General features: G+C 47.3%; 2 protein-coding genes across 2 annotated transcripts in view; one reads left to right on the forward strand and one right to left on the reverse strand.

The window, feature by feature from the left end:
* LOC114643526 (NACHT, LRR and PYD domains-containing protein 3-like) overlaps positions 1-27132 on the reverse strand; it is a 2412635-nt gene that overhangs the window by 1992399 nt on the left and 393104 nt on the right. The window contains exons 13-15 of the mRNA XM_051925773.1: positions 25362-25535; positions 23156-23329; positions 20849-21022 (exon numbers count right to left, since the gene is read on the reverse strand). Of these exons, the coding sequence (XP_051781733.1) occupies positions 20849-21022; positions 23156-23329; positions 25362-25535 (522 nt within the window). The remainder of the gene's footprint in view (positions 1-20848; positions 21023-23155; positions 23330-25361; positions 25536-27132) is intronic.
* The window catches only part of LOC114643530 (protein NLRC5-like), a 1801805-nt gene that overhangs the window by 244036 nt on the left and 1530637 nt on the right, over positions 1-27132 (forward strand). The window lies entirely within an intron of this gene.

A 27132-nucleotide genomic window follows, 5' to 3' on the forward strand; every position in this document is an offset into this window, starting at 1 on the left:
CTCTTGTAGGCCAGAAGGACCAACCAGACCTATCATTACCAAGAAAGAAGAAGTCAAGGAATGTTCAGTAATTTAAAATAAAATATAAATGTAATGCAGCACACTAGCTGTCTCCTTGTCCTCTTGTCTCCTTGTCCATCTTTGATTGTCTATTTGATTTCTGTTGTCTTTGGTGGCTTTCAAAAGAGCAGACTCTATACTATGAATAGCGCTGAACTCTGACTGGAATAATCTAATAATTAGATTATTATTACCAAGGAAAAGCAGAAGCTGAGAAAAACAAACTTTTCAAGAATTTAGACAGGAATCACAATTTAGAAACAGGACAGAAATCACTAAAGAAACTCGGGCGAAGTCCATGTTTTTAAACACAGGCTGGAACACTGAATGTTTAACGGATGCAAAGACAGCAACAATGGAGAGTCAACAGTAACATCAAAAGTCTCTCTAAAGAGACACAGTTGGAATGACATCAAGAGTAAACTGAGTAAAGACGGCATCACAAGTTGGGTACGACAAAGGAACTGAGGCAGATGATGTAAGAGAAGATCTCATCTTATCAATTTTAATAAAAAAAACACCAGAAACTCCTCACAGTGTCAGTGCTTACAGTGCAAGTGAGAATGTTATAGTATGGAGTATAACATTTATAGTGTTGAACAAAACACCTGGGGCCTCATTTATAAATGGTGCATGCACATAAAAATGTTGCATATGCCCCTTTCCACGCTCAAATCACGATGTATAAAATCTAAACTTGGCGTAAAGCCACACACAGTTTCACGATAGCTTAAACCCTGACGTATGCAAGTTCTCTGCTCGGTTTTGGAAACTGGTGGCACCCAGAGTCAAAGCAGTGCTACTGTTCCAGTGTGGTTTCCCTTTAATTTTTAGATCCACATCCTTGACACGGCTTTATCATAGACACTGAAATTAACTGCATATTGTTTATTAGTTTAAGGCATCTGATTGTAATTAACCTGTAACAATATAATGGTCCACGGAATGGCCAAACTATTCCAAATACCATAACTGCTTTAGCGTTGTTACTCTCACTGCACCTTCTTCTTCTTCTTTCAGCTGCTCCCGTTAAGGGTTGCCACAGCGGATCATCTTTTTCCATATTACTCTCACTGCGCCAGTCGGAGTATCAATATCACTGTATCTGAGTGGGGAATCACAGCTCTACAGCAGCTGATCCGAAAGAGAATTATCGGTATTCAGCATCAAGCACACGCTGCCTCAGCCATGCTGCCTATTTGAACTGCTCTCATACGATAAACACTTCAGAGCCTTTCCTGTACGGACCTCGCGGTTCACAAACAATTTCATCCCAAGAACTCTAAATGCACTCAATCAGTCCATCAAGTGCTCCTTGTAGAACTGTTTGTACTTATAAGTACAATCACCTCACTGTAAACTTGTGATACATTTATAATATTGCACAACCTGAGTCACATTATAAAGCGCATATTTACATATGATGACGATATCATTTTTAAGGTGAAATGCAGCAAAATATGTTTATATTAAAAAATATAAAAAAATAAAATATGAAATGTGTGTGTTCCAAATAGCGATCTATTATTTCCACTCTAAAACTCCACTCCACTTCCAGATAATCAATCAAGGCATGAGCTGGAAGAAGTTCGTACACGTTCTAAGTCGGTGGGGGGATGGAATAGCCGGCTGCTTGCAGCTTGTCTTTATCGGCACATTTATAGGACAAAAGACGCTGGCGGAGAAGTTTTTTCGTAGGCTCTGGTAATTCTAGTGTTAAACCAATGGACATCCCAGCCCGCACTCTGTGCTAACAAAACTACAGCCATTAGGGGCAAGTTCTACCAGTGGGCTTGACTCACTCACGTCTTGTTTTGTAATCCTTGTCTTTGTGAGACTATCCAATAGCAGAGGCTGCTCTCAAGAATTACTTCAATTCTATTTACAGCCATTAAAAGGGATTGGTGTAGTTGGTAAGATTGAAATGCTGTTGATGTGGCACAGAAGTGGAGCACATTTAGCACAGATCACTAGCAATGAACAAACTGAGTTCTGTGAAAACAACAAAAACTGAGCAGGCAATTGAGATATCAGATATGCTGGTCATTCAAGGTCATTAGGAGGTCAACAGGGGTGGCACAGTGAAGGACACAAATCAGTCAACAGGATACGAGATGGTCACAAAGCAAACAACAAGTTATAGGGACTGTGTGCAGTGTAAGGGGATGTCACTTAATACATTAAAGATGTCACAAATGTGGTAAGTAAAGGTACATTAAGTAAAGGCAAAGGCCTCTGTCACTGTTGACACTAGAATCCCTGCAGCCTGTGAAAATATTGATAATGCCGTGCCAATTTAATGTTACTTGCAGCTCCTCATCACTGAGTTAACTGTACCACTGATTAGCCCCTTTATTTTACAAATGTGTCAATCAGCTGCAGGTAGGCAGCCTGTTATCTCATCCCCAAGTGAGACAGCTGAAGTCAGACACAAAATTCTCAGAGCTCAAGTCTCTTTATCTGGGAGTGAGGGGTCTAGAATTGTATAAGAAAGTAATATATTATTATTTGAAATACATTCATGTGTGTTCCGTGTCTACAACAATCTGTGTTAATATGGGATGAAAGGAAACATGAGGCAAGAAATGTTAAACACGTAACTAAAACAGAAGCTTTTTTCATATGTTATAGCAATAACAACAAAATGTTGACGTGAAGTGTATAAAGTGTGAAGACTGAAGTCCAAATATCAGATAAAGACTTGTGTTCTTTTATACAAGAATAAAACTGAAGAAAAAGAGATTGTTCATTTTACATATTACTGTCAATGTGTGAAAAGTGAAACCAAAATATCAACAGATACGAAGTAAAGACGTTTACACAGATGTGTGCATTTGTGCGTTTCATGTTGGAAATGCAGCTGTCTCACAGAAATTTGGCTAGTCAGGGATAAGAACTGCTGCTTTGTAATTCAGGATGTTGCTGGTTCATTCACAGGGCCTTCTTGTATTTAGTGCTTTGAGTGGTCAGTTACTATTTTTATTACTAATAAATAATAAAACATACATTTAAGTTGAGTCTTAACAGACACCTGATTGCTCTCTTCTTCACATTCAGTAGGCCTTTCAAATCTTTTGTAATTCATAGCTTGTTGATGGGAAAACAGTGCACTGTCCTTGTGGGGTCTGTTATCCACACAAAACTTGATGTATTCTGTGACACAGTAGCAGAGTCCATGTCCTCGACATGTGGCTCACAAAGTATATCCAAGTCTGTGTTCTCAAAGGAATCCTTCAGAGCCTCCTCAGCTTCCATTGTCCATTTTTGCAATGTCCGGGTGGAGGCTGGCAGCTGATGGACAGATGGGTTATATGAGTTGTACTAAATGATGGTCCAATCAACTTAAAGAAGGCAAAGTAACATTACCCATGAATAGTCGAGGGCAGATAGGGTCTATACCTTCTTCTGTTTTTGCAGAGTCGGCTCCTGCTCTCTTTCTCCGATGTCTACACAGTAGCTCTGTAGGCAGCAAAAGGTTACTTTTGTAAACTAAAAACTCAAATTTGCCAGTAAAGGAAAAGGGAAAGTTTGGAAATGTGAAAAGTACCTTCTGCTACTGACATACTAACATAGAAAATAAAAATCTAAGATTAAATTAAAACCTCTCTACAGTACTGTATGTGAACCCTTAATCACTCAGGTTCACTGTCCACACTGCTGACCAACATTTCCAGTTCACAATGATCTGTTCTCTTATCTTGATCGCTAAGAGTTGCCAAGGTAAGCATGAGATGTTCTCAAACAATGCAATCATCCAGACGACATGACAATGTTAGTAGCTTGTAGAGTTTGAATGACTGCAATGTGACCAGACAGACCAGTGGGTGTATGAGGTCAGAAAGCGAGGACACAAGCAATTGAGGAGATGAAGTAGGGGAGAGAAGAGATCAACAGGGTTTAGGTCAGCAGTGAAGAGCTCATCATGTGATGGCCTCTCTGAGGATTGAGTGCTATAAGAATCAGATGAAAGTCACCATCGAGTTATTGATTTAATCAACAAGGAATACAATCTGTGATCACATGATGGCCATCAGTGTGCATGGAGTCAAAGAGGAGCAATTCAGACAAGACTGTAGTGTTATTAATTTAAATTGTGTGACAACAGCACAGACACATGAGCAGCACACCCGCCTGACTCACTCCGCTTGCTGCGGTCATTCATCTTTCCCATTATCTCCCTAACACTCTTCTCTCTCCCTAACACTCACTCATCTCACCCCTTTATGACTTTCTCCTTGTCCTTTTAACCCTTCAGGCTTCATGAAGATGACAGGTTGCCACCTGCTGGTGAGGCCTCTAATGAGGGGTGGAGGGGCTGTCAGTCTCTTTCCCTCCTTTTGGGCGCATACACTGTCAGCATGGCACCGCCAGATCTAAACACAAGTGTGGCAAATTGCTCATGTACTGTAGTGACTGTAGCTGCAGGTGGAAGTCCCATTTCACTTCTGGTGCCAAACAGAGTTGTGTCGCAATGCAGCAGTCTATTAGCCAGTGAAAGCGCTGTGAAGAAGCTGTCTATTGTTACAGTCCTGGCTTTGTCCAGAAATGGCTCCATAAGCTTTATGACCACAGACTCGGAAAATCTTTGCCCTTGGGTTGTAACTCAAAACACACTTCTCAACAAAACGTTGCCATATGTCAGAAATCGCAGCAAATCTGTCGTTTTTCACATGTTCTGCATGGGTTTCTTTGTTGTCATAGCTCAAATGCCACATGATAGTCTAATAGCAGTCACGGGACATCGTATCTTTGATTGCCGGTACAACAAACAGTTCTGAGCAGGCATCAGCCACAGCATCAACTGTGGTCATCACGGCTCCTGTGAAAAGAATGGAGATAAATGTCATCAACTCAGGGAGGAAGAGGCAAGATCATTGTGCCATGTGAACGTGTCAGAGAGAATTACACTGAATAATAAAAACACTACATTATACAAGTAGCAAAAATTTACACCAGATGTTACAGACGCAAATCAAACATATGTTTTTATTATATTATATTAATAATAATATCAGCTCACTACTCAAAACAGAAAATGTAGAGAAGACTCAGGATCAAACCCATAACCTCTTGATTTAGAGGCAGTCGTTCTTACCTCTAACCCAGCCATGCAATTGGTAGACAGGCTTTGGTTTTTATATACTGACAGCAGCATGTAAATTGAATAATTTCTTTTTTTCTTTGGTTATATTCTTGAATAAAGGTGCACTTGTTTTGTTATACCTTTTGTGACAGTGTTTATTATTTGACATTTGGAATCCAGTCTTCACACATTAATTTTTTACTATAACATGAAAAAAAATTCTGTTTTACTTGTATGTTCAGGATTTCTTGCATCGCATTTCCTGTCATCCTACATTTACACAAATCGTTGTAGACACGGAACACACATGAAATGTCCATCCATCCATCCATTGTCTCCCGCTTATCCGAGGTCGGGTCGCGGGGGCAGCAGCTTGAGCAGAGATACCCAGACTTCCCTCTCCCCAGCCACTTCTTCTAGCTCTTCCGGGAGAATCCCAAGGCGTTCCCAGGCCAGTCGAGAGACATAGTCCCTCCAGCGTGTCCTGGGTCTTCCCCGGGGCCTCCTCCCGGTTGGACGTGCCCGGAACACCTCACCAGGGAGGCGTCCAGGAGGCATCCTGATCAGATGCCCGAGCCACCTCATCTGACTCCTCTCGATGCGGAGGAGCAGCGGCTCTACTCTGAGCCCCTCCCGGATGACTGAGCTTCTCACCCTGTCTTTAAGGGAAAGCCCAGACACCCTGCGGAGGAAACTCATTTCAGCCGCTTGTATTCGCGATCTCGTTCTTTCGGTCACTACCCATAGCTCATGACCATAGGTGAGGGTAGGAACATAGATCGACTGGTAAACTGAGAGCTTCGCCTTGCGGCTCAGCTCCTTTTTCACCACGACAGACCGATGCAGCGCCCGCATTACTGCGGATGCCGCACCGATCCGCCTGTCGATCTCACGCTCCATTCTTCCTTCACTCGTGAACAAGACCCCGAGATACTTGAACTCCTCCACTTGGGGCAGGATCTCGCTACCAACCCTGAGAGGGCACTCCACCCTTTTCCAGCTGAGGACCATGGTCTCGGATTTGGAGGTGCTGATTCTCATCCCAGCCGCTTCACACTCGGCTGCGAACCGATCCAGAGAGAGCTGAAGATCACGGCCTGATGAAGCAAACAGGACAACATCATCTGCAAAAAGCAGTGACCCAATCCTGAGCCCACCAAACCGGACCCCCTCAACGCCCTGGCTGCGCCTAGAAATTCTGTCCATAAAAGTTATGAACAGAATCGGTGACAATGGGCAGCCCTGGCGGAGTCCAACTCTCACTGGAAACGGGTTCGACTTACTGCCGGCAATGCGGACCAGGCTCTGGCACCAATCGTACAGGGACCGAACAGCCCTTATCAGGGGGGCCGGTACCCCATACTCTCGGAGTACCCCCCACAGGATTCCCCGAGGGACACGGTCGAATGCCTTTTCCAAGTCCACAAAACACATGTAGACTGGTTGGGCAAACTCCCATGCACCCTCCAGGACCCTGCTAAGGGTATAGAGCTGGTCCACTGTTCCGCGACCAGGGCGAAAACCACACTGTTCCTCCTGAATCCGAGGCTCGACTATCCGACGGACCCTCTTCTCCAGGACCCCCGAATAGACTTTTCCAGGGAGGCTGAGGAGTGTGATCCCTCTGTAGTTGGAACACACCCTCCGGTCCCCCTTCTTAAAGAGGGGGACCACCACCCCGGTCTGCCAATCCAGAGGCACTGTCCCTGATGTCCATGCGATGTTGCAGAGGCGTGTCAACCAAGACAGTCCTACAACATCCAGAGCCTTGAGGAACTCCGGGCGTATCTCATCCACCCCTGGGGCCCTGCCACCAAGGAGTTTTTTGACCACCTCGGTGACCTCAGTCCCAGAGATGGGGGAGCCCACCTCTGAGTCCCCAGGCTCTGCTTCCTCATTGGAAGGCATGTTAATGGGATTGAGGAGGTCTTCGAAGTACTCCCCCCACCGACCCACAACGTCCCGAGTCGAGGTCAGCAGCGCACCATCCCCACCATATACAGTGTTGACACTGCACTGCTTCCCCTTCCTGAGACGCCGGATGGTGGACCAGAATCTCCTCGAAGCTGTCCGAAAGTCGTTCTCCATGGCCTCCCCAAACTCCTCCCACGCCCGAGTTTTTGCCTCAGCAACCACCGAAGCCGCATTCCGCTTGGCCTGTCGGTACCTATCAGCTGCCTCCAGGGTCCCACAGGACAAAAGGGTTCTGTAGGACTCCTTCTTCAGCTTGACGGCATCCTTCACCGCCGGTGTCCACCAACGGGTTCGGGGATTGCCGCCACGACAGGCACCGACCACCTTACGGCCACAGCTCCGGTCAGCTGCCTCAACAATAGAGGCACGGAACATGGCCCATTCGGACTCAATGTCCCCCACCTCCCTCGGGATGTGGTCGAAGTTCTGCCGGAGGTGGGAGTTGAAGCTAGTTCTGACAGGGGGCTCTGCCAGACGTTCCCAGCAGACCCTCACAACACGTTTGGGCCTACCACGCCTGACCGGCATCCTCCCCCACCATCGAAGCCAACTCACCACCAGGTGGTGATCAGTTGACAGCTCCGCCCCTCTCTTCACCCGAGTGTCCAAGACATGTGGCCGCAAGTCCGACAACACGACCACAAAGTCGATCATCGAACTGAGGCCTAGGGTGTCCTGGTGCCAAGTGCACATATGAACACCCCTATGCTTGAACATGGTGTTCGTTATGGACAATCCGTGATGAGCACAGAAGTCCAATAACAGAACACCACTCGGGTTCAGATCAGGGGGGCCATTCCTCCCAATCACGCCCTTCCAGGTCTCACTGTCATTGCCCACGTGAGCATTGAAGTCTCCCAGCAGAACGAGGGAGTCCCCAGAAGGTATGCCCTCTAGCACCCCCTCCAGGGACTCCAAAAAGGGTGGGTACTCCGAACTGCTGTTCGGTGCATACGCACAAACAACAGTTAGGACCCGTCCCCCCACCCGAAGGCGAAGGGAGGCTACCCTCTCGTCCACCGGGGTAAACCCCAATGTACAGGCTCCAAGTCGGGGGGCAATAAGTATACCCACACCCGCTCGGCGCCTCTCACCGGGGGCAACTCCAGAGTGGTAGAGAGTCCAGCCCCTCTCAAGGAGATTGGTTCCAGAATCCAAGCTTGCGTCGAGGTGAGTCCGACTATATCTAGCCGGAACCTCTCAACTTCGCGCACAAGCTCAGGCTCCTTCCCCTTCAGAGAGGTGACATTCCACGTCCCAAGAGCCAGCTTCTGTAGCCGAGGATCGGACCGCCAAAGTCCCCGCCTTCGGCCACTACCCAACTCACACTGCACCCGACCTCCTTGGCCCCTCCCATAGGTGGTGAGCCCATGGGAAGGGGGACCCACGTTGCCTCTTCGGGCTGTGCCCGGCCGAGCCCCATGGGTGCAGGCCCAGCCACCAGGCGCTCGCCATCGAGCCCCACCTCCAGGCCTGGCTCCAGAGTGGGGCCCCGGTGACCCATGTCCGGGCAAGGGAAAATGCCGTCCAAAATTGTTTTTCATCATAGGAGGTTTGTTTAACCGCTCTTTGTCTCATCCCTCACCTAGGACCAGTTTGCCTTGGGTGGCTCTACCAGGGGCATAAAGCCCCGGACAACAGAGCTCCTAGGATCATTGGGACACGCAAACCCCTCCACCACGATAAGGTGGCGGTTAAAGTATTAAATGCTGAACATGTGATGTGTTTAATGTCCTTTTTATAAACCTGGATAGCGCAAAACAAAGGTAGCATCACAAAAGCTGCTAACTTGTCATTTTAATAATTTTCTCAGTCGGTGACAGAATAACTAGCACTGCCATTGTGAATGAGGCAACGATTCTCAGGACAAACATGAAAATATAAAATCAAGGTGTCATCACACTGGAAATACGATGGGATACCCCGATGTCTGCATGTTGGTGACCTTCCTTACCACTCCGTCTGCCATCATTAGACCTGACAGACTCACACTGAAGATGTCTTGTCTTTGCTCTGTGAACATTCTGTTCAGTCATTCAGAAGTAAAGGTCCCTGCTGCTGACGTCACATCAAGCTGTTTAAATGACACTTGTGTGTTTACAGGACCCCCTAAATGTCCAGGACCACTGACAGGTCAGCCTCTTTACACCAGCAGGTGTGGGAGTTCTGTGGGCCGACTGCTCAGCCAGATATTTTTTCCAGACTACATATCGGTGTTTCATGAATTGACTGATAACATGTGAAGTAAACATTTGCCCCCCCAGTATTTCATTACCGTTGGACGCATTTCGTTTTTCAGGTTTAGGTTGCGTTTTATGGACCACATCACCAAAAACGGCCGTTCAGTTGAAAGGTAATTCTACACGATGACACATTCAAGCCCCTGTGGATCTTATAAGACGTTCATGTGCTGTGAAAACATATTTTTGAAATTTTATTTATATAATTGCATTACAAAGCCCACCAGAAAACCAAAACTAACTGAACGTTCTGATGATTTCTCATTCAGGGCCGGAGCCACAAGTGCTGCCACCAACACCAGGGGCCTCATGTATAACGCCGTGCGTAGAACTCACACTATAACATGGCATAAGCACAAAAGTGGGAATGTGTGTACGCACAGAAAAATCCAGATGCAGGAATCTGTACGTATGCAAACTTTCACGTTCTTCCACTACATAAATCCCGATCAGCATGAAAAGTAACGCACGTGCATGCGCCTTCTGTCCCGCCCTAACTCCTCCCAGAATTACGCCTCTTTGAATATGCAAATCAATGTAAATAGCCTTCTGTGAAAAGACAATGGGAAAAGCACGGAGGAAAATATAAGAATTTCAGCGAATACCAAGTGGAGGCAAAGGAAAAACGTACTATTTGTTGGTTTAAACAGTGGTATAATCAACAAAAGAAAGTTGATCGAGTGACAGAGTGTCGGAGAAACTCGAAAGCTCAAGTTCACAAAGTCGCACAGTGTCCGAAATAAAAAAGAAATCACATATCAAAGTCGCCGTGAAAAGGCAAGTCGTAGCCCACCGTCTGAGTGTCATATGAAAGCTTATTAGGGTACAGAGAAAAAAATAGGCACACAGTGGGAAAAAAGCACAAAATGTCAACTTTAATCACAAAATTTCCACTTTAATCACGTAGTTTATTTTGTCATTAAAGTAGAACATCATAAACTTCATCTTAAAATCATTTAATTTACTAGTTTTTCAAATCCCATTGTAACTAAAGTAGCACATTAAATGCTTTGTTCTGTATTTGATCTTCTATGTGCTCTATGTGTGTGAATCACTACCTGCTTCTTAAACGGGCTTTCTCTTTCTCCGACAGGACACAGAATCCATTACATTTGTGATATTACAGCTCTCTGAATAATTACAATACTGAGATGTATACGTGATATCTTTTTCATGATGATAGGAATGAAAGCATGTTATTAAACATGGGAACACGGTGGCGCAGTGCTTGTTCATATCTCACGCAAGAGGCTTGCTGCGCCATGTGCGACCTTCGATGAAATAATTTATTACAGCAGTACTGTCTCTTTCAAACGTACTAACCTCCAATTCCTGTCCTTCCTTTTCTTTCTCCAAATACCCAATCACCACACAATCAGCTCTGTAATAGACGTGAAGCCATCTGTAAGCTTAGAACGCCGATTCTTCAAAACTTTTAAGGAACATTGAAATATCTTCGTAGTACATGTTTAATTATTCTATCCATCTATCCTTCCAGTGTCGCGTCAGCGCAAGAATACAACGCAATGCAGGAACAATCCCTGAACTAGCTAGCGCTGCGGCACTGTGTCCTCACATGTTTAACCCTTTAACTGCCAACTCCCTAAATATTCCCCACGCCAGGCGAAATCTGAACAATTTTCGTTTTTTTACTTTTTTACATTTTTTTTACATTTTTTACATTTATTCAAGCAGTATTGACCACTAAATGTTGTGCAAGTTCTAGAAATGGGCAAACACATAATAAAACACAAAATGTACCTTTTCTCAGGCTTCCACAATAATAAACTTTCATCAACTGTAACTGACGGTCCTGGCATGTAGGGCAACGGAAATGTTTCAAATAAATGGTCAATCAAAGGACGTAGCTTGAACAAGCGGTCGCAGTTTGGATCTTTCTTATCTGGCTCATTTCTGTCGTCATTCAAATGAAAGAATTTCAGCAGCAAAGAGAATCGGTTATGTGTCATGATAGCTCCCCTCCTCGAACCGCCACCTTATCGTGGTGGAGGGGTTTGCGTGTCCCAATGATCCTAGGAGCTCTGTTGTCCGGGGCTTTATGCCCCTGGTAGGGCCACCCAAGGCAAACTGGTCCTAGGTGAGGGATGAGACAAAGAGCGGTTAAACAAACCTCCTATGATGGAAAACAATTTTGGACGGCGTTTTCCCTCGCCCGGACGCGGGTCACCGGGGCCCCACTCTGGAGCCAGGCCTGGAGGTGGGGCTCGATGGCGAGCGCCTGGTGGCAGGGCCTGCACCCATGGGGCTCGGCCGGGCACAGCCCGAAGAGGCAACGTGGGTCCCCCTTCCCATGGGTTCACCACCTATGGGAGGGGCCAAGGAGGTCGGGTGCAGTGTGAGTTGGGTAGTGGCCGAAGGCGGGGACTTTGGCGGTCTGATTTTCGGCTACAGAAGCTGGCTCTTGGGACGTGGAATGTCACCTCTCTGAAGGGGAAGGAGCCTGAGCTAGTGCGCGAAGTTGAGAGGTTCCGGCTAGATATAGTCGGATTCACCTCGACGCACAGCTTGGACTCTGGAACCAATCTCCTTGAGAGGGGCTGGACTCTGTACCACTCTGGAGTTGCCCCCGGTGAGAGGCGCCGAGCAGGTGTGGGTATACTTATTGCCCTCCGACTTGGAGCCTGTACATTGGGGTTTACCCCAGTGGACGAGAGGGTAGCCTCCCTTCGCCTTCAGGTGGGGGGACGGGTCCTAACTGTTGTTTGTGCGTATGCACCGAACAGCAGTTCGGAGTACCCACCCTTTTTGGAGTCCCTGGAGGGGGTGCTAGAGGGCATACCTTCTGGGGACTCCCTCGTTCTGCTGGGAGACTTCAATGCTCACGTGGGCAATGACAGTGAGACCAGGAAGGGCGTGATTGGGAGGAATGGCCCCCCTGATCTGAACCCGAGTGGTGTTCTGTTATTGGACTTATGTGCTCGTCACGGATTGTCCATAACAAACACCATGTTCAAGCATAGGGGTGTTCATATGTGCACTTGGCACCAGGACACCCTAGGCCTCAGTTCGATGATCGACTTTGTGGTCGTGTCGTCGGACCTACGGCCACATGTCTTGGACACTCGGGTGAAGAGAGGGGCGGAGCTGTCAACTGATCACCACCTGGTGGTGAGTTGGCTTCGATGGTGGGGGAGGAATCCGGTCAGGCCTGGTAGGCCCAAACATCTTGTGAGGGTCTGCTGGGAACGTCTGGCAGAGCCCCCTGTCAGAACTAGCTTCAACTCCCACCTCCGGCAGAACTTCGACCACATCCTGAGGGAGGTGGGGGACATTGAGTCCGAATGGGCCATGTTCCGTGCCTCTATTGAGGCAGCTGACTGGAGCTGTGGCCGTAAGGTGGTCGGTGCCTGTCGTGGCGGCAATCCCCGAACCCGTTGGTGGACACCGGCGGTGAAGGATGCCGTCAAGCAGAAGAAGGAGTCCTGCAGGACCCTTTTGTCCTGTGGGACTCTGGAGGCAGCTGATAGGTACCGGCAGGCCAAGCGGAAAGCGGCTTTGGTGGTTGCTGAGGCAAAAACTCGGGCGTGGGAGGAGTTTGTGGAGGCCATGGAGAACGACTTTCGGACGGCTTCGAGGAGATTCTGGTCCACCATCCGGCGTCTCAGGAAGGGGAAGCAGTGCAGTGTCAACACTGTATATAGTGGGGATGGTGCGCTGCTGACTTCGACTCGGGACGTTGTGGGTCGGTGGGGGGAGTACTTCGAAGACCTACTCAATCCCATTAACATGCCTTCCAATGAGGAAGCAGAGCCTGGGGACTCAGAGGTGGGCTCCCCCATCTCTGGGACTGAGGTCACCGAGGTGGTCAAAAAACTCCTTGGTGGCAGGGCCCCGGGGGTGGATGAGATACGCCCGAAGTTCCTCAAGCCTCTGGAAGTTGTAGGACTGTCTTGGTTGACACGCCTCTGCAACATCGCATGGACATCAGGGACAGTGCCTCTGGATTGGCAGACCGGGGTGGTGGTCCCCCTCTTTAAGAAAGGGGATCGGAGGGTGTGTTCCAACTACAGAGGGATCACACTCCTCAGCCTCCCTGGAAAAGTCTATTCAGGGGTCCTGGAGAAGAGGGTCCGTCGGATAGGCGAGCCTCAGATTCAGGAGGAACAGTGTGGTTTTCGCCCTGGTCGCGGAACAGTGGACCAGCTCTATACCCTTAGCAGGGTCCTGGAGGGTGCATGGGAGTTTGCCCAACCAGTCTACATGTGTTTTGTGGACTTGGAAAAGGCATTCGACCATGTCCATCGGGGAATCCTGTGGGGGTACTCCGGGAGTATGGGGTACCGGCCCCCCTGATAAGGGCTGATCGGTCCCTGTACGATCGGTGCCAGAGCTTGGTCCGCATTGCCGGCAGTAAGTCGAACCCGTTTCCAGTGAGAGTTGGACTCCGCCAGGGCTGCCCTTTGTCACCGATTCTGTTCATAACTTTTATGGACAGAATTTCTAGGCGCAGCCAGGGCGTTGAGGGGGTCCGGTTTGGTGGGCTCAGGATTGGGTCACTGCTTTTTGCAGATGATGTTGTCCTGTTTGCTTCATCAGGCCGTGATCTTCAGCTCTCTCTGGATCGGTTCGCAGCCGAGTGTGAAGCGGCTGGGATGAGAATCAGCACCTCCAAATCCGAGACCATGGTCCTCAGCCGGAAAAGGGTGGAGTGCCCTCTCAGGGTTGGTAGCGAGATCCTGCCCCAAGTGGAGGAGTTCAAGTATCTCGGGGTCTTGTTCACGAGTGAGGGAAGAATGGAGCATGAGATCGACAGGCGGATCGGTACGGCGTCCGCAGTAATGCGGGCTCTGCATCGGTCTGTCGTGGTGAAAAAGTTTACCAGTCGATCTATGTTCCTACCCTCACCTATGGTCATGAGCTATGGGTAGTGACCGAAAGAACGAGATCGCGAATACAAGCGGCTGAAATGAGTTTCCTCCGCAGGGTGTCTGGGCTTTCCCTTAAAGATAGGGTGAGAAGCTCAGTCATCCGGGAGGGGCTCAGAGTAGAGCCGCTGCTCCTCCGCATCGAGAGGAGTCAGATGAGGTGGCTCGGGCATCTGATCAGGATGCCTCCTGGACGCCTCCCTGGTGAGGTGTTCCGGGCACGTCCAACCGGGAGGAGGCCCCGGGGAAGACCCAGGACACGCTGGAGGGACTATGTCTCTCGACTGGCCTGGGAACGCCTTGGGATTCTCCCGGAAGAGCTAGAAGAAGTGGCCGGGGAGAGGGAAGTCTGGGCATCTCTGCTCAAGCTGCTGCCCCCGCGACATGACCTCGGATAAGCGGGAGACAATGGATGGATGGCTGGATGGATGTCATGATAGCTGAAAAAATAGGTGTTGCATACATAGGACCTGTAGACCAGTACATCTCAATATCTGGTTTTCTGATTATTCCCATCAACATCAAAATCCCAATGAATTTTTTCATTTCGTTTTCATCAGTGTCTACCCAAGCACGAACACGGGAATGTGGAGGTAAATTGGGATTTTTCTCAATAAACTGTGCTGCATACAGATTTGTCTGATGAGCAAAATGTCTGATCAAATCAGGTGACACAAACAGCTCATAAAACTGCTCAGCAGTGTAATTGTTTACATCAACAGTAAAGCCACACGTTGCCTCAAACGGATGCAGAAAAGGTAGTTCACCACGGGCAGCAGTCCAGTTGAGATGCTGGGGATACACCCACTCAGCGCCATCATCCGATGCGCCGTCATTCACAGTATCATGCAGCGCACGTTGCTGATCATCATTGTTGCTAAAATCTTCTTCAGAACTGCTACAATCATGATCAGAATTATTGTCCAAAATCGCCTGCAAAGCCTCACTTGAAGTCAGTTTACGTTTCGCCATATTCACAGCTTTCACTTTCGAATCACATCACGTGATCGGCCAATACAAGCACAGAGTTGTCAAAATACAACGTAGTAATAATACCCACGCCAAACTGTCAGTTATACTACGCGCCAGGCATTCACATAACCACAGGCAAATGTGCCGGATCATTCCGGCAGTAAGGCGTCAGCATTAAAGCTACGATGCCGGATATATCCGGCAGAGGGCGGTTAAGGGGTTAATTATTAACAATACAGATTATTTAAATGAAGTTAAAGTTTTATCTGTATAATATAATCAACATATTTTGCTGCATTTCATCTTAAAAATGAATACCATCATCATATGTAAATACGCGCTTTATAATGTGGCGCAGGTTGTGCAATATTATAACTGTAGTGCAAGTTTACAGTGAGGTAATTGTACTTATAAGTAAACAGTTCTACAAGGAGCACTTGATGGACTGATTGAGTGTGTTTAGAGTTCTTGGGATGAAACTGTTTGTGAACCACGAGGTCCGTACAGGAAAGGCTCTGAAGCATTTTGCCATGGCTCAGGCAGCGTCTGCTTCATGCTGTGTACCGATAATTCTCTTTCTGATCAGCTGCTGCTGTGATTCCCCACTCAGATACAGTGATATAAATACTCCGAGTGGTGCTGTGAGAGTAATATGGAAAAAGATGATCTGCTGTGGCAACCCCTAACGGGAGCAGCTGAAAGAAGAAGAAGATGCAGTGAGAGTTACAACGCTAAAGCAGTTATGGTATTTGGAATACTATGGCTATTCCCTGGACCATTATATTGCTGCAAGTTAATTACAATCAGATGCATTACACTAATAAACAATATGCAGTTAGTTTCAGTGTATTTATAAAGCCGCGTCAGGAATGTGGAGCTAAGAAAGAAAGGGTGACCACACAGGAACAGTAGCACTGCTTTGACGCTGGGTGCCGCCAGTCTGCAAAACCGAGCGGAGAAATTACGTACGCCAGGGCATGAGGTACCGTGGAAATGTGCGTGGCTTTACGCCAAGTTTAGGTTTTATACATCGCGATCTGAGCATGGAAACGTTCATACGCAACATTTCTGTGCGTACGCACCGTTTATACATGAAGCCCCTGGTGAGTACAATAATGGGGTCCTCTCTGTGGACATACACTGATGTCTGCATTTGAGAAACTTACTGTCACTTTACTCCAATCGTCACTCAGAGTTTGTCGAATTCATTACTAAGTTACGTCATGGGGGCTTTAACAGGTCTGGGCCAGGGGTCTCAGCAGGACCTGCCTGATCAGACTGCACTGGACGGTGAGTGTCGTGTACACCTAGCAGACCATCGACTGACTTGGATTATTTGTGATGTCTCCTTCTTTAGATTACTGAGGACTTCAGAACAGCAATGAGAGGAGGAGGAAGGTACAGGAGCGTCACACCGAGAAGACAAAGGGCAAGATGATGAAGATTATTATTATTATTATTATTACCACTAAATTTAGGATTCATATTTGACATAAGACAGAAATCAGCAATGAACTGTTCTGTAGATAGAAGTGACATTTGAATTTGAGATGTTTTTAGTTTAGCGGAGCTCTCGTTATAAACGTAGAGGGTTAGCCGTGTGCTCTTGACTTGGATTACATTGACGTTGTTGTGCTTTGGGGTGAAGCCGAGTGACCTCAGGGATTATAAAGAAATGTGATAATTATTAGAAAATAAAGGCTGACTTTCATTCAGTTTACATAGACATTCATTTTATTATGGGATATATTGTACCAGTTTAAAATTGTTACTGTATTAATAATATACAAAGAATGACTTTAACAGATTACACATAATAAAAGTGTCATTTTAGTTATATTTTTAATGTGCTAATAATTAAACTATAAATTTAGTTTTTTAACTATTTCAAGGACATTTATTATTTACTTAAAATATAATTATAGTAGTCATATAGCAGAAAAAAATGTTTAGTTAATTATAAGTATGTAACAATTAAAGACAATGTACAATTAAAGTTTTTAATGTATTTAATGTAATATTTGACCAATGTATCCATCCATTATCCAACCCGCTATATCCTAACTACAGCGTCAAGGGGGTCTGCTGGAGCCAATCCTAGTCAGCACAGGGCGTGAGGCAGGAACCAAACCCCGGGCAGGGTGCCAGCCCACTGCAGGGCACACTCACACACACACACACACTCACACACACAATTTAGGACCACCAATGCACCTCACCTGCATGTCTCTGGACTGTGGGAGGAAACCCACGCAGACACAGTGAGAACATGCAAACTCCACACAGGGAGGACCCTGGCAGTGAACCCAGATGGGTCTCCTAACCGCGAGGCAGCAGCGCTACCCACTGTGCCACCGTGCCACCTGTAATAATAGTACACTTGTAATTGATAAAAGTTCATTCTAAATCTATTGTAAGATTGTGTTGATCTTTTAAAAGTATATATAAAGCAATACAATTTAATTTTCCTGAAGTACACTTCCAATAGTCCCACTGTAGCACGTTTAACACAAATGAAGTTGATATTGTGTACAGTTTAAATACATTTAGCACAGAATGAGTTGCTCCAGCGTCACACATTTGAAATCTAAATATCATCAGTCCTGGCCCAAGTTTATTTCTCGTACCTCAGCACACTTGTGTTTATTACACTTCAGAATACAAAGAGCAGTAAAGACGAGAAGACGACGAGCAGGTAGGGAGGTGAGGGGCTGCGAGGACAGAAAGTGACGGGCGTGGGTGACGTGACACTCCGGTGTGTTTGGTGACTCGCTCAGCTGGTTTGGATGTTAGAACATTTGAAACTCTCAAGTCACTTCATTAAAGGGTCCGTTGTCACAGTTTCTCTTATTTCATATTTTATTAACAGTGAGTCACAGTCACAAATCACAGCAGTCACAGTGATGGAGGCAGCTGCTCTTTGTCACCAATAACTGAGGATGTTGTCCATCTTTACGTCTTCACACCGACTCACACGTGTCACTGATCTGCTCAAACCTGATCTGAGGCTCAGCGGAGTGAAGGTCTGGTGGTCTTTTTGTCCATGAAGATCTCCTGTCCCCCCAGGACAGACTCTACAGATGATGCCAGCCAGTCAAGATGGCACTAATGTCTCCTACATGACGACTGACCTTAGAAACACAAATGTCTGTCCTTGTTGTGTTGTCCATCGGCTTTTCTTCTTCATTTTCTGTAGATATGGCCGCTCTCTGCTGTCTCCCATTCCTTGTCTTTTTAATAAGAGACTCTGGGGGTCTGGCTGTCCTGTCCTCTGACTGCAGTATTTGACCCAGCTGACCATGACATCCTCATTGCCCATCTTGGCTCAGTCAAACCTCACAGGCAGAGGATTTTAGTCAGGGTGGGCCGCCTCTCCTCCTCATCCTCGGCCCCTCTCTATTCTGTGGCCTATTCTTTATTTCACTGTAGATGTTCCTCTTGTTATTTTTAAAATAACTCGATATTTCTCTCCATGGCTACACAGATGACACTCTGACGTATTTTCCAGTCATCAGCTCCAAACCAATTCTCTTAACCCTTTATTGGAATGTCCAGAAGACATTAAGACATGGAGGTCACCTCATTCTCTTCGTCTACATGACATACAAACAGACCTTGTGTGTTCTGGACCTTCTGAACTAACTTGTGCTCCTACAGTTCATCTCGGCCCCCTGACCACCGACTGTAAACCCCTGACAGACAATCCTGCTGTGATTTGTGATAAACAGATGACCTCCTCCTCCTCGTCTGTCCTCGTCCCCCTCACTGACTGTCCTTCACTTTCTAACTCTCTCCTCCTTGCCCCCCTTGTTCATCTCTATTTGTTTTCTTGTCCCTGTTCCTCTTTTTCTAACCCAGCTGTCCTAAAGAAGCCCACCCTCAGGCTGGGGTCCCCCACTTGATTCCTTTAGACCCTCATCCCACTCCCACTCTTGTTTTATTTTCCAGTTTCTTTCTTAATTCCCAGTTCAGTTTATTCCCCTCTGTTTTTCCATCCATTTTCTAAGCCCCCTCAGTTCAGTTCAGGTGGTGGTCCTTCAGTGGCCGTCTGTCCACATCAAGTCAGGACCCCACCCTGGACGGCGCAAGTCCATCCCATCTCCACACTCCTCCATGTTCTCCTCGTCTTTTCTTTTTAATGGCTCACTTGTTCAGGCCGCTGCTCACTACAAGGACACGACTGGGGGGGGACGGTGAAGTGGAGACGACGGAATAAAAAAGAAAATGAGAGTCAAAACTGAGCATCATGGGAGTTAAAGTGTCACTAAAGGAGAATCAGCAGGTGGCAGACAAGACCTGGGGGACACGGAGCAGACACGGGTTCAAATGACACAGAGTGACGATGGAGACGAGCGCTGATGGCGTCATGTGATGGACCAGTGTCCTGTCCAGGGTTTGTCCCAGCCTCGTCCCCAGTATCACTACAGCCTCAGGCCCCCTGTCAGCCCACAGCTGGACTGTCCACCTCTTTTTGATCCTCGGTGGGACAGGCGACTTGGGGGGCTTTTCACAGGATGACCCCCACTGCTTTACTGCCTCTAGTGGTGAAACTCAGGGGTCTGCAGGTCTGAGTCTGCTTGAGATTTGTCACCAGTTGAGGGTCTCAAGGTGTTAAAAATAAAAGTGACGTTAAAGGAGGAGCACACAGGCTGAGGGGACACGGAGAGGAGCAGAGCTGAGAGGAGAAGGAAAAGAGGAACGAGGAGAATTTAGGGGAGAGTGGACGGGGGCTCCGTCACTGACAGGGGGGTCAGTCTGATCACCACTGCTGGTCTTCTCATGTACTGATAGTCAGCAGACGTCCAGACCTGCTCAGCTCCTCCTCTACTGACCTCAGGTTCCTCTCCTCACTCTCACTGATCTCGTTGTTCTGCAGCCTGTGAGGAGACACAAGTGTGAGTTACAAACAACAGGGGGCGCCACATACACACTGGACTGTCACACTGACACGCCCCCTGATGTCACCCAGAATTCCTCTCAGTGTCTGTGGTCATCTAAGTCACATAATGTGTGTGTCGGCCTGTCAGTCACTCAGTCCACTCACCGATTGGTCAACATCCTCCGAAGGCCTGCTGGTCGCGTCACGTTTCATAAAGAAGGTGGTCTGTCCAGTTGACGTGCTGTTGCCCCCTCTGTCCCCATGCGGTCACTTCCTGTCTATCTCTCCAGTGCTCCGTCTCTCTTCATTTTCTCTTCTTCTCCTCCTCACTCTCATGTCTTCTCTCATTTCATCTCCTGCTCGTCTCTCATCCTCCTTTCTTCCTCTTGTCCACTGATCCCCCTGTCTGCTGCTCTGCTTTTTCTTGTTTGTTACAAATGACCCTCAGCCCCCAGACTGTCATGTCCACCTCTCCTCCTGTCCACACTGTCTGCTGTCCTGATCCCCCGTGTCCTTGTCCCCCTGACTCTGGCTGGACACTCTGCTGCTGTCCATTTCTTCTTCTTCTTGTCCATCTCACACTCCTCCTCATCTTCCTCTGTCTGTGTCTCCTTATCTTTGTTGTCCTTTCTGTCTGTCACCTCAGTCCAGCTCCACTTGTCACTGTCACTCTGGTCACTCCGTGTGCTGTCATGTGATCAGCCCGCCCATCAATAACACATTCACACCCCCACCCCTCCCCCTCTTTACTCACCTCAGTGTCACTAATTTACAGTTGTCACTCCTGAGCCCCTCACTCAGCTGACGAGCCCCTGAATCTCCCACCTTGTTGATGTTCAGCTCCAGTACAGTCAGCTGTGAGTTTGGAGACGAGAGGACCGAGGAGAGAGCTGAGCAGCAGGCCGAGGTGAGACCACAAGACTCCAACCTGTGGAGAAGAAGAGAGACGAGTGAGGACAGACAGACAGACAGAAGGACACACAGCACAAGGGCTCAATGACTGCGCCGTCTTCACTGAAATGCACTTTGACCCTGAGACCACCACTGTCCTTATAAGGTAAGGCGCTATATACATGACAGCGTCTTCTGCCTTTCTGTCACACTGACTGGTGACAAGTCAATCAAAGTGACATGTGGACACTGGACAGGAATGTGAAGGACATGAGGCTGACAGTGTCCTGCACTCGAGGGTCCAGACAGACTTGTCAAAGCCGATGACAGTGGAGGGACCACCTTGGATTTGTGTCTGTAACTGAGGACTCAGCACATGGAGGGGCTTTGACTGATTTGCAGGACCCCATCCACAGATTCCTGTCAGACACGCCGGTCACTGCTGGACATCGGAGAGCGCGACACTCGCGTGTCTGTCATGGTGGGCTCTCCTGATGTCAGACCACTTAGACGATGAGGACCCTCTGTCTGTGTATTGTGACAAAGACTGGACTGACTGTGTGATCAGTGACATAATGGACAGGGTGGACAGGACTGACATGTGACACTTCTGACACTCACACGTCACATGCTGACCGGTTACACTGACCAGCTGACCTCAGTCCACTAAAGGCCTCACTGCTGGTGACCTCAGTTTTCTTATTTCTCTCCTAATTTGTAATAAAGCCAGTGGACGAGCTCTGAATGGACACTCAGCATCCCAAAGTCCAGTCCCCTGGGCACAGAGGTGGTCTGAGTGGACTGTGAAGTGACCCCCATTACTGCTGACCACTGCTGTCCACTCCCAGCTCTCCTCTGACCTGAGCTGCCCATTCAGAGCAAAACGGCAGAGTGACCTGCTAGCATCACCACCTGCTGGTAGGTGTTAGAAATGACACAATTGACATCTCAATGACATCAAACCACACGGAGAATTAAAGAATAAAAAGACAAGAAGAACAGCAGCTGGGCCACCGAATGAGAAAAGAATCAGAAGATCACAAGAAGAACACGTCAGGGTCTCAGAAAAGGAGGAGAATGATCAGGAATTCAGCAGTCCGGACCACCAGGATTAACTCACCTGTGAAGATCAGGAAACAAATCAAAAGAACAACACATCCCATAATAAACAGACAGCATATGACAGAATGTGAAAGAAAACCAAACAATCATCTCTTCATAGCTCAGTCCTAAATCACAAGCAAATCCTTTTAGTTCTGAAAACACAAGTGAAGCCCCCCATGGCAGTCTGTTTGAGGGGTCCTGCTTCTCGAGGTCCGACCACATAAACCTCACAGTCTGAGGGCCAACGCGATTCTCTCAATGACTTCTTCAGGACAAACAATAAAACATAACACATGTTACTAAATAAATCCTAAAAACATCACTCTGTGACAACGACAATGACGTGTGTGACATTAAAGAGTATTGGCATCCACTGCAGCTGTCCCCGTGTTTAGGACCCCCGTCATTTGTGTGTCCTCGATGTCACATTAGGATACGCTGGTTAAGGCCGATGTCTGAAGACACTTTGAACATTCAAATGATGATATGTCCCCTGTTCAAGGTGCCAGCGTTGTAATAAAGGGTGACACCATTGTCATCAATCAAGTGACAATTTGTCTAAGAAACAGGGGAGACTCGAGCTGTGAGGGTAGAATACACGACAATGGAGTCACGTCACAAGTCTGATTTGTAGGACACCAACAGAGGAGCACATGGACATCAGGAGCAGAAAAGTGACATCAGAGAGGGCTGAGCAAATGTCACTTTGTCACTAAGGGTCAAAAGGTGGAACAACTGAAATCAGAAACTAATAGAAAGTGCTGGGGATTGTGATGGACACTTGAGGTCACAAGAAGAGAACTGGACAGTCAAGATAGATAGATAGATAGATAGATAGATAGATAGATAGATAGATAGATAGATAGATAGATAGATAGATAGATAGATAGATGTGAAAGGCACTATATAATAGATAGATAGATAGATAGATAGATAGATAGATAGATAGATAGATAGATAGATAGATAGATAGATAGATAGATAGATGTGAAAGGCACTATATCATGTGATCAGCCCGCCCATCAATAACACATTCACACCCCCACCCCTCCCCCTCTTTACTCACCCCAGTGTCACTAATTTACAGTTGTCACTCCTGAGCCCCTCACTCAGCTGACGAGCCCCTGAATCTCCCAGGTTGTTGTTGTTCAGCTCCAGTGCAGTCAGCTGTGAGTTTGGAGACGAGAGGACCGAGGAGAGAGCTGAGCAGCAGGCCGAGGTGAGACCACAAGAGTACAACCTGTGAAGAAGAAGAGAGACGAGTGAGGACAGACAGACAGACAGAAGGACACACAGCACAAGGGCTCAATGACTGCGCTGTCTTCACTGAAATGCACTTTGACCTGAGACCACCGCTGTCCTTATAAGGTAAGGCGCTATATACCTGACAGTGTCTTCTGCCTTCCTGCCACACTGACTGGTGACAAGTGACATGTGGACACTGGACAGGACTGTGAAGGACATGAGGCTGACAGTGTCCTGCACTCGAGGATCCAAACAGACTTGTCAAAGCCGATGACAGCAGAGGGACCACCTTGGATTTGTGTCTGTAACTGAGGACTCAGCACATGGAGGGGCTTTGACTGATTTGCAGGACCCCATCCACACATTCCTGTCAGACACGCCGGTCACTGTTGGACATCGGAGAGCGCGACACTCGAGTGTCTGTCATGATGGGCTCTCCTGATGTCAGACCACTTAGACGATGAGGATCCTCTGTCTGTCTATGGTGACAAAGACTGGACTGACTGTGTGATCAGTGACATAATGGACAGGGTGGACAGGACTGACATGTGACACTTCTGACACTCACACATCACATGCTAACCGGTGCCACTGACCAGCTGACCTCAGTCCACTAAAGGCCTCACTGCTGGTCACCTCAGTTTTCTTATTTACCTCCTAATTTGTAATAAAGCCAGTGGACGAGCTCTGAATGGACACTCACCATCCCAAAGTCCAGTCCCCTGGGCACAGAGGTGGTCTGAGTGGACTGTGAAGTGACCCCCATTACTGCTGACCACTGCTGTCCACTCCCAGCTCTCCTCTGACCTGAGCTGCCCATTCACAGTAAAATGTCAGAGTGACCTGCTAGCATCGCCACCTGCTGGTAGGTGTTAGAAATGACACAATTGACATCTCAGTGACATCAAACCACACGGAGAATTAAAGAATAAAAAGACAAGAAGAACAGCAGATGGGCCACCGAAAGAGAAAAGAATCAGAAGATCACAAGAAGAACACATCAGGGGCTCAGAAAAGGACGAGAATCATCAGGAATTCAGCAGTCCGGACCACCAGGATTAACTCACCTGTGAAGATCAGGAAACAAATCAAAAGAACAACAACACATCCCATAATAAACAGACAGAATATGAGAGAATGTGAAAAGAAAACCAAACAATCGTCTCTTCATAGCTCAGTCCTAAATCACAAGCAAATCCTTTTAGTTCTGAAGACACAAGTGAAGCCCCCATGGCAGCCTGTTTGATAGGTCCTGCTTCTCGAGGTCCGACCACATAAACCTCACAGTCTGAGGGCCAACGCGATTCTCTCAATGACTTCTTCAGAGAAAACAATAAAACATAACACACGTTATTAAATAAATCCTAAAAATGTCACTCTGTGATAATGACAATGACGTGTGTGACATTAAAGAGTATTGGTGTCCACTGCAGCTGTCCCCATGTTTAGGACCCCCGTCATTTGTGTGTTCTTGATGTCACATTAGGATATGCTGGTTAAGGCCGATGTCTGCAGACACTTTGGGATATTCAAATGAGAACATGTCCCCTGTTCAAGGTGCCAGCGTCATAATAAAGGGTGACACCATTGTCATCAATCAACTGACAATTTGTCTAAGAAACAGGCACGACTCGAGCTGTGAGGGTAAAATACATGACAATGGGGTCACGTCACAAGTCTGATGTGCAGGACACCAACAGAAGAGCACAAGGACATCAGGAGCAGAAAAGTGACATCAGAGAGGGGCTGAGCAAATGTCACTTTGTCACTAAGGGTGACAAGGGGTGCAACTGAAATCAGAAACTAACAGAAAGTGCTGGGGATTGTGATGGACACTTGAGGGCACAGGAAGAGAACTGGAGTGTCAAGATAGATAGATAGATAGATAGATAGATAGATAGATAGATAGATAGATAGATAGATAGATAGATAGATAGATAGATAGATGTGAAAGGCACTATATCATGTGATCAGCCCGCCCATCAATAACACATTCACACCCCACACCCCTCCCCCTCTTTACTCACCTCAGTATCACTAATTTACAGTTGTCACTCCTGAGCCCCTCACTCAGCTGATGAGCCCCTGAATCTCCCAGGTTGTTGTTGTTCAGCCCCAGTGCAGTCAGCTGTGAGTTTGGAGACGAGAGGACCGAGGAGAGAGCTGAGCAGCAGGCCGAGGTGAGACCACAAGAGTACAACCTGTGAAGAAGAAGAGAGACGAGTGAGGACAGACAGACAGACAGAAGGACACACAGCACAAGGGCTCAATGACTGCGCTGTGTTCACTGAAATGCACTTTGACCCTGAGACCACTGCTGTCCTTATAAGGTAAGGCGCTATATAACTGACAGTGTCTTCTGCCTTCCTGCCACACTGACTGGTGACAAATCACTCACAGTGACATGTGGACACTGGACAGGAATGTGAAGGACATGAGGCTGACAGTGTCCTGCACTCGAGGGTCCAGACAGACTTGTCAAAGCCAATGACAGCGGAGGGACCACCTTGGATTTGTGTCTGTAACTGAGGACTCAGCACATGGAGGGGCTTTGACTGATTTGCAGGACCCCATCCACAGATTCCTGTTAGACACGCCGGTAACTGCTGGACATCAGAGAGCATGACACCTGAGTGTCTGTCATGGTGGGCTCTCCTGATGTCAGACCACCTAGACGATGTGGACACTCTGTCTGTCTATTGTGACAAAGACTGGACTGACTGTGTGATCAGTGACATAATGGACAGGGTGGACAGGACTGACATGTGACACTTCTGACACTCACACGTCACATGCTGACCGGTGACACTGACCAGCTGACCTTAGTCCACTATAGGCCTCACTGCTGGTGACCTCAGTTTTCTTATTTCTCTCCTAATTTGTAATAAAGACAGTGGACGAGCTCTGAATGGACACTCAGCATCCCAAAGTCCAGTCCCCTGGGCACAGAGGTGGTCTGAGTGGACTGTGAAGTGACCCCCATTACTGCTGACCACTGCTGTCCACTCCCAGCTCTCCTCTGACCTGAGCTGCCCATTCAGAGCAAAATGGCAGAGTGACCTGCTAGCATCGCCACCTGCTGGTAGGTGTTAGAAATGACACAATTGACATCTCAGTGACATCAAACCACACGGAGAATTAAAGAATAAAAAGACAAGAAGAACAGCAGCTGGGCCACCGAAAGAGAAAAGAATCAGAAGATCACAAGAAGAACACGTCAGGGGCTCAGAAAAGGACGAGAATCATCAGGAATTCAGCAGTCCGGACCACCAGGATTAACTCACCTGTGAAGATCAGGAAACAAATCAACAGAACAACAACACATCCCATAATAAACAGTCAGAATATGAGAAAATGTGAAAGAAAACCAAACAATCGTCTCTTCATAGCTCAGTCCTAAATCACAAGCAAATCCTTTTAGTTCTGAAGACACAAGTGAAGCCCCCATGGCAGCCTGTTTGAGGGGTCCTAATTCTCGAGGTCCGACCACATAAACCTCACAGTCTGAGGGCCAACGTGATTCTCTCAATGACTTCTTCAGGGCAAACAATAAAACATAACACACGTTACTAAATAAATCTTAAAAACATCACTCTGTGACAATGACAATGACGTGTGTGACATTAAAGAGTATTGGCGTCCACTGCAGCTGTCCCTGTCTTTAAGACCCTTGTCATTTTTGTGTTCTCGATGTCACATTAGGATAAATAATAATAATAATAATTCATTACATTTATATAGCGCTTTTCTCAATACTCAAAGCACTATCCATACAGGGAGGAACCGGGAAGCGAACCC

This window comes from Erpetoichthys calabaricus, chromosome 4 (assembly GCF_900747795.2).
Source record: "Erpetoichthys calabaricus chromosome 4, fErpCal1.3, whole genome shotgun sequence".
NCBI classification, from domain to species: domain Eukaryota; kingdom Metazoa; phylum Chordata; class Cladistia; order Polypteriformes; family Polypteridae; genus Erpetoichthys; species Erpetoichthys calabaricus.